This window comes from Lithobates pipiens, unplaced genomic scaffold (assembly GCF_037356315.1).
Source record: "Lithobates pipiens isolate NorthernLeopardFrog02 unplaced genomic scaffold, aLitPip1_a1.2 Scaffold_6, whole genome shotgun sequence".
Lineage (NCBI taxonomy): Eukaryota > Metazoa > Chordata > Amphibia > Anura > Ranidae > Lithobates > Lithobates pipiens.
The window spans coordinates 10,496,026-10,512,208 of NW_027507881.1; the positions used below are offsets into that span (position 1 = coordinate 10,496,026).

At 46.7% G+C, this 16,183-nt stretch overlaps 1 protein-coding gene across 1 annotated transcript in view; it reads left to right on the top strand.

Moving 5' to 3' along the window:
• LOC143958223 (cartilage intermediate layer protein 1-like) overlaps window positions 1–16,183 on the top strand; it is a 148,108-nt gene that overhangs the window by 97,730 nt on the left and 34,195 nt on the right. The window contains exon 5 of the mRNA XM_077467720.1: window positions 10,165–10,350. Coding sequence (XP_077323846.1) covers window positions 10,165–10,350 — 186 coding nt within the window. The remainder of the gene's footprint in view (window positions 1–10,164; window positions 10,351–16,183) is intronic.

Here is a 16,183-nt window from a genome sequence, read left to right on the forward strand (position 1 = left end):
AAGTTACTTCTAAAGTGATACAGACCCTGCCATTTCCCTCATTAGAGCCCTGCAGGTGCAGCAGCTGACTGAAAATTATAGAAGATTATTAGATTCACATGGACACGGAAAAACAAACATCTATTTCTCCAGAATAACAAAAGGTAGGAATCTGCAACAAAGTTTGTTAAAATCCCTGCAATGTACATAGATGACCCAGAGGGGAATGGTCTTTTTTGTTACTCCTTATAGCTAAAATCCAGGAATGTAGCCATTTTGTACAATGTTCTGGATTACTAATAGTGATGGCCGAACCGTTCGCCCGGCGGTCGTTTCGTGGCGAATTTCGGCCGTTCGCGGTCCGCTCGTTCGCTCGCCTATTGCCGTCGTTCACCCCGGCGGACTTACGTGTTTAATGTGTAAAAGAACTTTGACCTATGATGACACATCTATCATGGGGTACAGGACAGCCAATTGAGACATGACAGCACATGGACACTTGGACATTCCCCCTAACCTATAAATACACCCGATCCGGTGGCCATTTTACATTCTTTCTTCTGTCACTATAGGGAAAGGTTGCTGTGTGGAGTAGGGAGAGATAAATCGCTAGCTATTTGGTACACAAAAGTTCTTTTCAGGACTGGTATAGGTGTTGGGTGTATATAGGTTTGCTGTGCTACTGATTGTTGCAGCAGCCTGAGTGTCTTTTGTCAGTTTAGAGAAAAGGAAAGGACGGTGTGTGCTACAGGGAGAGTCAGTTTAGTCGTCATCATCATCATCATCATTAGCTGTTACTATCAGGTCCACAAAAGAGCTATTCCAGTAACCACTAATCGTTCCAGTCTCCTCTTTTTTGCCACTTTGTATAGGGACAGGAAGGAAGCAGTGTGTCAGGCAGTGAGGGTCAGTTTAAAGACTTGCTGTTACTATTAGTTCCACAAAGGTTCTTTTCAGGACTGGTATCAGTGGTATGGTAATAGGCTTGTACACGTATAATATTCTTTCTTCCAAATATAGAAAGAATATTATACTTGACTGCTGCCCTTCTGCTGCAGTCTGCTAATCATTCACAACTCACTTGTTCCACAAAGCTCTTTATCAGGACTGGTAACTTGGTCTGTGTAGGGTGCTACAGTACATAGGGTTGAGTGAGGTACAGTCTGCTGTTCTGTAAGGACCGCTATCGGTCCACAATAGATAGGGTTGAGGTGCACCACTGCTGACCGCTGCCCTATACTGCAGCAGTCCTTCATTGGTATAGGGACTGACGTACAGTCTGCTAATCACTAACACACAACCTGCTTGGTCCACAAAAGTTCTTATAAGGACTGGTAACTTGGTCTAGGGTGCTACAGTACATAGGGTTGAGTGCGGTACAGTCTGCTGTTCTGTAAGGACCGCTATCGGTCCACAATAGATAGGGTTGAGGTGCACCACTGCTGACCGCTGCCCTATACTGCAGCAGTCCTTCATTGGTATAGGGACTGACGTACAGTCTGCTAATCACTAACACACAACCTGCTTGGTCCACAAAAGTTCTTATAAGGACTGGTAACTTGGTCTAGGGTGCTACAGTACATAGGGTTGAGTGCGGTACAGTCTGCTGTTCTGTAAGGACCGCTATCGGTCCACAATAGATAGGGTTGAGGTGCACCACTGCTGACCGCTGCCCTATACTGCAGCAGTCCTTCATTGGTATAGGGACTGACGTACAGTCTGCTAATCACTAACACACAACCTGCTTGGTCCACAAAAGTTCTTATAAGGACTGGTAACTTGGTCTAGGGTGCTACAGTACATAGGGTTGAGTGCGGTACAGTCTGCTGTTCTGTAAGGACCGCTATCGGTCCACAATAGATAGGGTTGAGGTGCACCACTGCTGACCGCTGCCCTATACTGCAGCAGTCCTTCATTGGTATAGGGACTGACGTACAGTCTGCTAATCACTAACACACAACCTGCTTGGTCCACAAAAGTTCTTATAAGGACTGGTAACTTGGTCTAGGGTGCTACAGTACATAGGGTTGAGTGCGGTACAGTCTGCTGTTCTGTAAGGACCGATATCGGTCCACAATAGATAGGGTTGAGGTGCACCACTGCTGACCGCTGCCCTATACTGCAGCAGTCCTTCATTGGTATAGGGACTGACGTACAGTCTGCTAATCACTAACACACAACCTGCTTGGTCCACAAAAGTTCTTATAAGGACTGGTAACTTGGTCTAGGGTGCTACAGTACATAGGGTTGAGTGAGGTACAGTCTGCTATTCTATAAGGACTGTTATCGGTCCACAATACATAGGGTTGAGGTGCACTACTGCTGACTGCTGCCCTATACTGCAGCAGTCCTTCATTGGTATAGGGACTGACGTACAGTCTGCTAATCACTAACACACAACCTGCTTGGTCCACAAAAGTTCCTATAAGGACTGGTAACTTGGTCTAGGGTGCTACAGTACATAGGGTTGAGTGTGGTACAGTCTGCTGTTCTGTAAGGACTGCTATCGGTCCACAATAGATAGGGTTGAGGTGCACCACTGCTGACCGCTGCCCTATACTGCAGCAGTCCTTCATTGGTATAGGGACTGAAGTACAGTCTGCTAATCACTAACACACAACCTGCTTGGTTCACAAAAGTTCCTATAAGGACTGGTAACTTGGTCTAGGGTGCTACAGTACATAGGGTTGAGTGCGGTACAGTCTGCTGTTCTGTAAGGACCGCTATCGGTCCACAATAGATAGGGTTGAGGTGCACCACTGCTGACCGCTGCCCTATACTGCAGCAGTCCTTCATTGGTATAGGGACTGAGGTACAGTCTGCTAATCACTAACACACAACCTGCTTGGTCCACAAAAGTGTACCCTCCTCTTTGAAGAGGTTGAGCGGTGTCATATTTCTACTAGGGCTGCTTCTGAGGGGATCACACCATCCCTGTGCTGTGCTGACTTACTCCTGGGGGTTCTTATTATGAGGGGATCACACCATCCCTGTGCTGTGCTGACTTACTCCTGGGGGTTCTTATTATGAGGGGATCACACCATCCCTGTGCTGTGCTGAGTTTCTCCTGGGCCTGCTTATTATGAGGGGATCACACCATCCCTGTGCTGTGCTGACTTACTCCTGGGGGTTCTTATTATAAGGGGATCACACCATCCCTGTGCTGTGCTGAGTTTCTCCTGGGCCTGCTTATTATGAGGGGATCACACCATCCCTGTGCTGTGCTGACTTACTCCTGGGGGTTCTTATTATGAGGGGATCACACCATCCCTGTGCTGTGCTGACTTACTCCTGGGGGTTCTTATTATGAGGGGATCACACCATCCCTGTGCTGTGCTGACTTACTCCTGGGGGTTCTTATTATAAGGGGATCACACCATCCCTGTGCTGTGCTGACTTACTCCTGGGGGTTCTTATTATAAGGGGATCACACCATCCCTGTGCTGTGCTGAGTTTCTCCTGGGCCTGCTTATTATGAGGGGATCACACCATCCCTGTGCTGTGCTGACTTACTCCTGGGGGTTCTTATTATGAGGGGATCACACCATCCCTGTGCTGTGCTGAGTTTCTCCTGGGCCTGCTTATTATGAGGGGATCACACCATTCCTGTGCTGTGCTGACTTCCTCCTGGGGGTTCTTATTATAAGGGGATCACACCATCCCTGTGCTGTGCTGAGTTTCTCCTGGGCCTGCTTATTATGAGGGGATCACACCATCCCTGTGCTGTGCTGACTTACTCCTGGGGGTTCTTATTATGAGGGGATCACACCATCCCTGTGCTGTGCTGACTTACTCCTGGGGGTTCTTATTATGAGGGGATCACACCATCCCTGTGCTGTTCTGACTTACTCCTGGGGCTGCTTACGGTGCTGCTGTCAGTGCTGTATATCACGGTGCTAATGTCAGTGCTGTATGTCACGCTTCTGATGTCAGTGCCCTCTATCACGGTGCTGCTGTCAGTGCTGTATATCACGGTGCTGATGTCAGTGCTGTATGTCACGCTTCTGATGTCAGTGCCCTCTATCATGGTGCTGCTGTCAGTGCTGTATATCACGGTGCTGATGTCAGTGCTGTATGTCACGCTTCTGATGTCAGTGCCCTCTATCACGGTGCTGCTGTCAGTGCTATATATCACGGTGCTGATGTCAGTGCTGTATGTCACGCTTCTGATGTCAGTGCCCTCTATCACGGTGCTGCTGTCAGTGCTGTATATCACGGTGCTGATGTCAGTGCTTAATGTCACGCTTCTGATGTCAGAGCTCTCTATCACGGTGTTGCTGTCAATGCTGTATGTCACGGTGCTGGTGTTAATGCTTTATGTCACACTGCTGATGTCAGTGCCCTCTATCACGGTGCTGCTGTCAGTGCTGTATATCATGGTGCTGATGTCAGTGCTTAATGTCACGCTTCTGATGTCAGTGCTCTCTATCACGGTGTTGCTGTCAATGCTGTATGTCACGGTGCTGGTGTTAATGCTTTGTCACGCTGCTGATGTCAGTGCCCTCTATCACGGTGCTGTTGTCAGATGCCTCTATCACGGTGCTGTTGTCAGATGCCTCTATCACGGTGCAGGTGTCATTGCTGTATGTCACGCTGCTGGTGATCATCTCCTGCACCCTCTTCTTTGCCTACCCTGGTCACTGACCTTCCCTCTCCTCCATTGCCTTCATGCGCTCCACAGTCCTGAATTGTCAGAACAATTTCCCGTATAAAAAAAGAATGCTTGTAGTTGTCGATCCCAAATTCACCTCATACATGTGTTATGTCATTGACCATGTGGTGGGACTATGTTTGCCCAGCTAATAATTATCTTGAGGCTGCAAATTTGACCTAAAGGTTGGCGAAGTTCACCTCCTATTGAAGTCAATGGGGCCCGCGGCGAACGTTCGGTTTCGCGAACGGTCGGCCTCGTTCGCGGTCCGCGTTCGCGAAACGTCCCATCGGAAGTTCGTCCATCACTATTTACTAAGAGTTTTGTCCAACGCCTTGCATGCCATCTAATGCACTTATCTCTTTCATTTACAATTTATATTTTTACTGAGCACCGTGAGTACAGATATCACTATACTTCTGGTGCTCCAACGCCGGACCTTCTGTTTTAAGCTACTGTAGATGCAGCTGCTGTGCTCACCCTTCCCCCTGCTACTAAAAACCTGTAAGGCCGCGTACGCACGCGGGGACTGTTCGCTCAACTTTGTCCGTCAAACAGTTTCAGCGGACAGTCCGCTCAAAATTAGCATGGACAGACTTGCCCACACACGACGAACGAACAGTCCGCTGAAACCGTGCTCGATGACGTGAACGGCACGTACGACGGGACGAAAAATACGACGTCCTATACACTGCAATACAACTTTCGGCGTGTAAATCCTTTCTGAGCATGCGCGGAACTTAGTTTGACGAACAAGCCTACACACGAGGGGACTGTTCGCTGAAACAAAGTTTCAGCGGACAGTTTTTCGGAATTTCCGAAAAACTTTGTTCAGCAGACTGTTCGCTGAAACTGTCCGCTGAAAGCCCACACACGAGCGGACTGTCCGCCGAAACACTGTTCAGCGAACAAAGTTGGGCGAACAGTCCCCGCGTGTGTACGCGGCCTAAGGCAAAGGCATAAAGCTAACTCATTATGAAATACCTTAGAACAAGACGTCGGTATCTAATCCCAGTACATGCCAAGGGAGCTGACATTTTGCCCTCAGCGTGTCTTCCAGGTTCGTGGCTCTGGTGCTGTCAGTGGCCAGAGCCTCGATGACGTCACTCCCACGAATGCATGCAGGAGTTTTTTTCCCAGCAAGGTCTGGCAGCGTCTGCTGGACCTTCAGCCAGGCATTTACAGCGCATGTGCTGCTGACGTCAGCAGCTGTATGCAAAGTGAATATCTATTCATTTTACCTACAGGTAAGCCTTATTAACCCTTTCCCGCCGAGCGTACGCACATCTGCGTACTCGGCTTCCGGGGGGTATACCGGGATGATGCCCGCACCTGCAGGCATCATCCCGGTACCGTTTTTTACAGCAGGCGATTGGCTATCCAGGCATAACAACCGATGCGGCTAAAAGCCGCTCGGCTGTTATGCCGGAGGAGCGGGAGGGGACGTCCCCCCCTCCCGCCGCCTCTCGCCGCTGTTACCGGTGCTCCCGCTCGATCGGGAGCACCGATTAAACATCCGTCGGCTCTGGCTGCTGGGGAGGAACTGGAACGAAGCCGTAATCGGCTTCGTTCCAGTCTCCTCATCGTAAACACGGAAGCGACGTCATGACGTCACTTCCCGTTTACTCGGCTGCCAATGGCGCCGGTTTTAAAAAAATATCCGGTATTCAGAATCGCCGTTTTCGGCGATCTGAATACATTGAAGTGTAAAGGAGGGGTGGGGGGTCTTTTAGACCCCCGATCCCTCCATAAAGAGTACCTGTCACCACCTATTACTGTCACAAGGGATGTTTACATTCCTTGTGACAGCAATAAAAGTGATCAAATTTTTTTTTTTTTTTTTTAAACAATTTAGTCATTTAAAAATAAATAAAATAAATAAAAAAATAAAAAAAAAATTTTCAAAGCGCCCGCCGTCCCCGCGAGCTCGCGAAGCAAAGAAAACGCATACGGAAGTCGCGCCCGCGTACGTAAACGGTGTTCAAGTCACACATGTGAGGTATCGCCGCGATCGTCAGAGCGAGAGCAATAATTCTAGCAGTAGACCTCCTCTGTAACGCTAACCTGGTAACCGTAAAAAATTTTTAAAGCGTCGCCTATTGAGATTTTTAGGTACCGTACTTTGTCGTCAATCTACAAGTGCGCGCAATTATAAAGTGTGACATGTTTGGTATCTATTTACTCGGCGTAACATTATCTTTCACATTTCGCAAAAAAATTGGGCTAATTTTACTGTTTTGTTTTTTTTTTATTCATGAAAGTGTCCCTTTTCCCAAAAAGTTGCGTTTAAAACACCACTGCGCAAATACCGTGTGACATAAAATATTGCAACAATCACCGTTTTATTCTCTAGAGCCTCTGCTAAAATAATATATATAATGTTTGGGGGTTCCAAGTAATTTCCTAGCAAAAAATATGGATTTTAACTTGTAAACACCAAATTCCAAAAATAGGCTTAGTCATGAAAGGGTTAAAGGTCTTAGTATAGGCTTACCTGTAGGTAAAAATGAATAATTAGGGTATACAACCACTTTAACGTCCCATAGGGGGTTCCTTCTTCTTTTTTTGTAAACACTCACACTCCCATAAGAAGTTACATAGGATAACAGGCCTTTCATTCCTCCCAACTTTCTGAGATGGCAATGAGGGCCACCTATTAGCAAAAGTATGTAGGCATAGGACACGCCCCTTTAAAGGAGAATTATACAACAAAAAATGATTAGTTAAATCCACAAGTGCTTTTTTTACCACTTCTATTCCTTTATATTGGCATTTGGAATTTTCAAATGCAGCCATTTAGAAATTGGATAAAAGGTTTAGCATTGGGAAACACTTTTTGATAGATGTAGAAGAAGGGAAATTTTGGCGGGACTTTATGGGTGCCAGAGAGAGAAAATAAATCATTTCAATCCATAATGGGTATAAAAGATTACAAGATTTTTATTGTTACATATAAAACATGATAAAAAGTTTGGTAAAGGTTATGTGCACATGTACAAAGATACATTCTAAAATTTAAATCAGATGACCAAATGTAATCACTCAAAGAAAACAGTAGAGTGATTGTCCCGACATGTTTCGCCACTCTGGGCTCATCAGGGGATATTTTAAAGGCCATTAGGTGTAACACTGCATAGAACCAAAACAAAACAAATGAAAACCAAAGCATGGACTGAGGGTACAATACAGAAATTAAAATTAAAATGGTAATGGTACAATGAAATAAGCTGTCAACTACAATGCCCATCATCTATCGCTCACCCAAATGGAGATCTTTCGTCTGTGATTCAGGGTCAAATCATGAGAAAACCGTCCATGGGTAGTGTACATGGGAAAAATGCCATTTAAGGCTCACAAGGAGCTTGAGGGCTGGAATCTAGCCAAAAGGGTGATGCAAAAATTAATAAAGATACTTTTTGATAGATAAATAGTGCATTTTATGTACAACTATATAGATCAGACCAAAATGACGGACAAATGGGATGGAAAGAGGGACAGAGGGACTTTGTTCCAAATAAGGGACAGTCCCTCAAAATCAGGGACAGTTGAGTGCTATGGGTGATCCCTGGTTGGGTCCCACTGGGGTCTCGCTACACATCCAACTGAAAAGCTTCAGGAATATGGGTACCAGGAACATGGTCAGCTAATCTACGCAGCTACGCTGCCCAGCAGCCTGATCCATGCTTCTCCCATACTCTTCCTGCCCCTTCCCGACTGAGCTCGGCCCTTACTCACTCCATGTTGTGTAGGCCACACACCAACCAGCAATAAAGAAGACTCAAGTCCATATCTTTTCCATTTCTTTTGGTTCATTGGAACGTAACTGGTAACACAACAGTCCATAAACTGCACAGCAATGTCCATTGCAGAACAATGATGTCCCACTTGGAGGGGGGGGTTTCCACAGTGTACCCCCATCAGGGGAAGGCCAGTACATGGAGGTTCTACATCTTGGCACTGGAGAGCCCCCAGACCTTCTTACGGGGACCCAGAACAGATAAACTGAACTCACTTCTGGCAGTACGCCCATCACTACTCCAACCAACCTCTAACCTCCAGCCAGTTCTATATATACCTTGTTCCAGGGGGAGACCCCTAGTGGTAAAAGAGGAGCCTGCAGTTCACACAAAGAAATAGGGGGGAGCAGTAAGGTGAAATGACCTATTTCCACCCTGACACCCCTCTACATCATTAGTGTGCAGCACCTTCTTCACTGTACAGACACCAGCGGGGGTGGGTCCAATCTCTATTGCATGAATACAAAGTGCTCTGCAGGGATGATCAGGGCTTGATTGTGCTGTATGTCAGGGGCTTCCTGGAATGGAAGATTGGCTTAACAGATAATCAAATACCATGGCAGGTAAAACAGTTCACATATGCATCCCGGCTGTGTTTTTGGCTGTATGCCTGGAGTTCAGCTTTAAATGGTAACTCTGCTTTTATTAAAAATTATCCCATATATTATTGCTACAAGCAACATTTTTATCCAATTTTATTAAACAATACCTTCGATTTACACCCAACTATGACTTTAAAAACTGACAAAATTTCAAATATAGTGTGAAAGGACGCTAAAGCAGTTCACTGATGTGTATTACAGATGTGTGTTTAATTGTTTTTGCCTCTGCTTATGCTTTAGCGGCGCTGGCTTCAATTTTCCTTTTTAATGCAGATAAAGTAAATATAAGATGGCAGGCAAACAAAACAAATGGCTGATTAGAAACTGTGTTCACCTCACATAACCAAAAACATGCAATGGAATATTAAAAGGAGTGAATTTTTCCTGCATGTGATTGGATGATTGAATTGAACACGAGTTCCGATTATGTCACGCTTTAGTGGCTTGACTGAAATTGATGAAAAGTTCTACACTTGGGATGAACCCCCCCCCGTACAGGGGTGGACTGACAATTTATGGGGCCCCTGGCAATAGGAGAAGATAATGGGGCCCCTGGGCAATAGGAGATTATGGGGCCCCCAGGCAATAGATTATGGGGCCACACAGTATACACACACACATACACATACAGTATACACACACAGACACACAATATACACACACAATATACACACACAGTATACACACACAGAATACACACACAGAATACACATACATACACTGAAAAGGTACTGGAGAGGCGGGGCAGCTATAATCTTGGTATTTTTAAAAAAACACAGATTTTTACATCCCGTCCCTGGTTTTATTGAGGCTGGCAACCCTGATGGGGCCCCTTAGTGGCATGGGGCCCTCGGGCAGTGCCCGAGTGCCCAAATGGTCAGTCCGCCCCTACCCCCGTACAATTTATTGCATGATGATTCTTGGCCCTTTTAGTAAATCAACCCAAATGTCTCTGTGTTCCTCTTTATAGAAATCCTAGGATGAAGCTGTTGCCATTTTCTGCCAACATGTGGCGTCAGTGAACACCACCAACTATTTACACATTTTCCTTTCTTTTATTTCCTTCTCTTTGGATTGTAGGTACATGGATATTCCAATGTATATCTCTATAACAATACATGTCCATTTGTTTCAGTTTTAACAACCTCTCTCCCAAAAGAACCTTGGTCAGAATGGTCAGCATGGAGTGAGTGCTCAGCCAAATGTGGCAGCACGGGCATGCAGATCCGGAGAAGGAAATGCTTAGCAGAAGATCATTGGCAAGAACACTGTAATGGCCCCACAGAGGAGGGACGCAGGTGTACTGGACAGCCTTGTACAGGTAATCAAGAGTCAGAACACATAAGATTTTATATAACAGCTGAAGAATGTACTATATAATGATGATATTTCGTTTTTTTTCCGTATAAGGCTGGGTTCACACCGCTGCGGCAGCGAGAACCGGATGTGATTCACACTGCACTGCAGTGCAAATCACATCCGATCTCTGTGCGATGCGAGTTCAGCCATACAGATAGTATGGCTGAATTCGCATCGCACCCGCCTCAAACTCGCACGGGACCCTTTTTTTGGTCCGCAGCAGAATCGGATCGCATGGGTGTTCACACCATGCGATCCGATTCCTGTCTGAGTTTGCAGATCGCACTGCGATATGCGAACTGATCTGGGGGTGTAAATAGGTGAAAAAAGTGAGCTGCGCTAAAAAAAACTCTAATCAGAAAAAATTATTCTAATCACAAAGATTCATCAATAATCACAAGAAAAAAATATTAGTGACAAAAAGGGATACAAATAATTGAATTATATCAGTGAATAATATCTTTTCACCATATAAGTGACAAAAAAAACGGAAAATTTATATCAAATACTTACCGTAATTTTCCTTTCCTGATAGGCTCCATGGCAGCATACGTGTGGGTAGCCCCGCCTCCACGATTACCCAATAGGACCCAACTCCCATAAATCTTTGCTCCTGGCTACTATCAGTGTTCCGTAACTAGCCAACTCCAGACATTTGGGAGGGAACTCCTGCTGCCATGGAGCCTATCAGGAAAGGAAAATTACGGTAAGTATTTGATATAAATTTTCCGTTTTCCTGAAAGGCTCCATGGCAGCATACGTGTGGGAAATAACTCGCCAAACACACCCGGGTGGGCAAAATGTCGAGCAAAGAACAAAAGTTTATTTTGCATTGTCAACCGACAAAACTTGCAAACCAAAATTAACAGAAGACAGAGCCGCTGGCTCTACACAGTAATGAGAAACAAAGGTATTAATGGAAGACCAAGAGGCTGCTCTGCAAATAACTTCAGGAACCACATGGCGAGAAGCTGCCCACGATGTTGAAATACTCCGTGTTGAATGAGCCGTTATTGCCTCAGGAGGAGCCAAGCCCTTTGCTCTGTATGCCCTCTGAATGATCTGAACGATCCAGGTAGAGATAGATCTAGCCGAAGCTCGCAATCCTTTATTCTTGCCATGAGGGAGAACAGAAATAAATTTTGTTTGTCTGAAAGGAGCTGTGACTTCCAAATATTGTTTAAGCGCGTGTCCTACGTCCAGAGGATGAACATCCTGACTCTCTGAGTTTTTGAAAGTGGGAAGCACAATTTCCTGATTCTCATGGAAGACCGAGGTTACTTTGGGATTCGATCCCAACATGGGAATCAATACTGCCCTGTCTGGAAAGAAAGTCAGAAAAGGTTCCTCCGAACCTAGATTCCTAATCTCAGAAACTCTCTTGGCTGAGGTTATAGCTACCAAGAAGATGGTCTTGAGAGTGAGATCCCTTATGGACAGAGGCTCTGTAGAATCCTTTCCAAGGTTTGAGAGAAAATCCAGCACTAAAGGGAGGTCCCATTTAGGAAACCTTGGTTTTCTTTGGGGTCTGAGCCTGGTAGCTCCCTTGAAGAATTGTCGTACCAGTGCATGGTTTGCCCAGGAAATACCCGTAAAGGCTGAAATAGCCGACACTTGGACTCTCAATGAACTGATAGCTAGAGGTAAATCAAGGCCTGTTTGGAGAAAGCTTAGTATGTCTTGTATTGTTGGAGAACTGCAAGAATTTTCTCTGGAGGACATATGGGCTGAAAACTTGGACCATATGCGCTCATATACCCTATTAGTACTCCCGCGTCTGGAATTGAGAAGGGTTGGAATGACCTCTTCCGGGCAACCAAGAGCTTCTAGCCTTTCCCTCTCAAAAACCATACCTTGAGGTTCAGACATGATGGGCATGGATGTAACCTTGTGCCTTGAGATAACAAATCTGACCTGAGAGGCAGGGGAACTGGCTCTTGATAACTGAGGAGCAGCAGTAGAGGGAACCAAGGTCTGTTGGGCCAGAAAGGAATCACTGCGAGAATCTCCACCTTCTCTGTCCTGAGCCTCCGAAGGAACTGCAGGATCACCGGAACTGGAGGGAAGGCGTAAGCTGTCTGAAACTTCCAATGTTCTGTGAGGGCATCTATCCCATATGCCTGAGGATCCCTGAACCTTGAGTAATATTTCGGAAGCTTCCGATTGCACGGGGAAGCGAACAAGTCGACTTCCAGGGACAATCCTAAGGTCAGAAGCCAATCGAATACTTCCCCGTGTAGGGACCACTCGTTGTTGTCCAACTCGACACGCGATAGGAAGTCCGCCTGAACATTCTGCACCCCTGGGATGTAGACTGCAGAAAGGTTGGACAAATTCTTCTGAGCCCAATTCATTATCGGCTCCATCTCCTGTAACAGGGACCAGCTGCGAGTTCCCCCTTGCTTCTTTACGTAAGCCACCGCGGTTGTGTTGTCCAACCTTAGCATGACCGAGGCATTCGCTGGCAGATGGTGGAATGACCGAAGCGCCTGGAAGGCCGCTCTTAGCTCCAGAACATTGGAGACGACTCTTTGTGATGGAAATGTCCACCTGCCCTGAGTGACCTCCGAAAGACAGTGAGCCCCCCATCCTCGGTTGCTGGCATCTGAAGTAACCGTGACCCATGAGATGGGAATGATCGAATGGTGGTTGCGCAGGTTCTTCCCCTGCAGCCACCAAAGAAGAGACGTCCTCATGGCTAGAGTGAGGAATATGCGCTGTGTCTGGCTGGATAAGTCCCACTGTTGTAGAAACCCCTTCTGAAAGGGACGAGTGTGCCACTGGGCCCACTTTACCATGGGAATGGTGGCTGACATTGTGCCAATCACCCTCAAACATTGGAGAGCCGAGAGATGGGATGCTGCAAGGGCTGCATGAATCCTGTCTCGTATGACTCCAACCTTCTCTTCTGGAAGGGCGATAGTACCTTCCACTGTGTTGAACTGCGCCCCTAGGAAAACAAGAGACTGAGTTGGATCTAGGTGACTCTTTTCTAAGTTCAGAAGCCACCCGAACTCCTGTAGAGTGGAGATGACTAGGTCTTTGTGCTCCAAGAGCTGCTCTCTGTTCTGGGATAGCAGAAGAAGGTCGTCGAGATAGTGGTGGAGACGAACACCTTTGACTCTGAGAAAAGCCACAACTGCCAAAAGCACTTTGGAGAAGACCCGTGGGGACGTTGTTAACCCAAAGGGAAGACATGTGAATTGAAGATGTTGATTGCCTACTGCAAAGCGGAGGTACTGTTGAAACTCCTTTGCCACGGGAACATGGAAGTAAGCGTCCTTCAAGTCGACTGATATCATCCAGTCCCCCAGATACACTGACTGCTGGATGGTAAGCAGAGAATCCAACTTGAACTTCTCTTTGCGAATGAAGGAATTGAGATGGGTCAAATCTATTACCGGCCTCCATGTGCCGTTTTTCTTTTGAACCAGAAACAGAGGGGAATACATGCCCTCTCCACGTTCTTCTTCTGGAACGGGAACGGCTGCGCCTTGATCCAGTAAAGAGTTCACGTAGGTCAATAGGACTTGTTTCTTCTCTTTTGATTCTGGAAGATTTGTGGGAATAAATCTTAGCCTTGGGGTGCTGATAAAACCCCACTTGTGACCTGAGGAAACAGTTTTTACTGTCCAAAAATCCCGAATTGAGGCCGCCCAAACATGCCTGAAGTGGAGAAGACGAGCCCCCACCTGACAAGTTTGAGCGGGCCCAACTTCAAAAGGATTTCGCAGAATCCTGCTTGCCGGACGAACCCCCTTTTGAGGTATTTTTGAAAGAAGATTGCCTGGATCTCCATGACCTTGAGAATTCTCGACCAGGTCTATAGCTCCGCGCCTCCCTGGCACGATCAGGGCCTTGTCTTCTAGGAAATGGACGCCTTTGATGTTGAAGACGTCTGTCCTGGGGAAGAAACACAGATTTCCCACCTGTAGCCCGGGATATGGCAGTATCCAGCTTGTTACCAAACAAAGATGACCCCTCAAAAGGAATACGGCACCAGGCCTGTTTGGATGCTGGATCCGCCAGCCATGGACGGAGCCATAACGCACGGCGTGCTGAGACTGCTGCTAACATATCCCGAGATATCAGGCGGATGACATCAATAGATGCCTCCCCCAAAAAGGCAGACGCCATCCTGATTTCTTGAATAGGGGAGTCTTTGGCTGTCTCAACAGAAATACCCCTCAGGAATTCTTCTACAGAATCAGCCTAGGATTCTATGGCCTTGGATACCGCTGCCATTGCAAGCACTGGTTTGCAAGCCATTCCAGAAGTCAGGTATATCCTTTTAAGGTCTGAATCGATCCGCCTTTCCAAAGGATCTTTAAAAGATACCGTATCCTCTAAGGGTAGGGTTACATATCTCACCAAACGCATGAGCGCTGCATCCACCAGTGGTGCTGACTCCAGGTGCTTCACATCCTCTTCTTTAAAAGGGTATAACTTCAGGATTTTTGACTGCATGGAACCCTTTTTATCCATCTTGCTCCATTCCTCGGTAATAATGTCACCCAACTCTGAAAGGAAAGGAAAATATTGTCGCTCCTTATTGAGCTGTTTAAAGAACTTTCTCTGCTTTGGTGGGGAAGTAATAGGGTCTTCCCACTTCAGAGCCTCTCTCACTGCTTTGACCAATGAAGGCACCAGTCCATAGTCAAATCCTAAACCAGGATCCTCACAGTCAGATTCACTGTCTGAGATGGGAGCAGATAGGCGACTTGGTTGAGAGGATTCCCATGTCTCCTGCAATAGGTTCTCTCCAGTTGGAGGAGCCAATAATTCTGACGGGGATTCACACAGCTGTAGAGCGTCCCTCTCCTGCAGAGACTCCTTCACAACCCATCTTACTATTGACTCCAAACGCTGGTCTGCACCATCCCTTTCATCTGCAGCTTTGGAGAAGCAATGATCGCATAAGGATTTGTCTGATGGAACAGGCATCCTGCACCCCCAGCATGATTTTTCCGTATGCTTGCTGGAGTGAGCAGCAGGGGGGTGAGAATAATTCTTATCACGCTGTTCAGACCTTGACCTATGCTGGCTAGATCTTGAGGAGGATTTATGGCGGTGTGATCTTGATGATCCACTGCGTCTAGAGGTGATAGGCTGTGGATCAGACCCAGAAGGGCTGTAAAGATAAAACAGACAGAGAGAGAAAAAGATACACAGTCAATCCTACCTATGCCAAAAACTCTCTCCATTATATAGAAAACATGAATGCTAGCATCCTACCTAACATGAGCGGGCTGGCCACTAGGAGGCAGTAAGGCGTCCATATCCCAAAATAAACCACAGTTTAAGAAACACTGCAACCAAAGAGAAAAATAAAAATAAATATTTTTTTTTTAAATAAGCATTTCCCCAGCCTAGGGGACCTGCTCTTACCTTAAACCGCCGCACTGACAGCCCCGGGAAGTCGCTGCGACCACTGCAAACATTCCCAGGGTTCTGACAGCTTCCAAAGCCTTTTAAATCTGGCGCCCGTGACGTCATAGCCGACGTCAGACGCGAGGCGCTCGCGCGCATGCGCGGGAACCAAGCCTCGGTCTTACACTGGGTTTGCACAGGTGCAGAACGCCTGCATAACCCGGAAGTAGGAGAGAGGTTTGCTGGAACGCGGAAGCGAACGCAAACGGCATGGAGGAGACCGCTAGACAAACAAGAGGAGAAATACACACAAATACAATGCTGCCATGGATAGACAAAAGGCTCACCACTCCACCAACAATCACCTGGCCGAACGGACTGGAACACACACGCCGCACCTCCAAGCAGATAATGGTCACCCATAG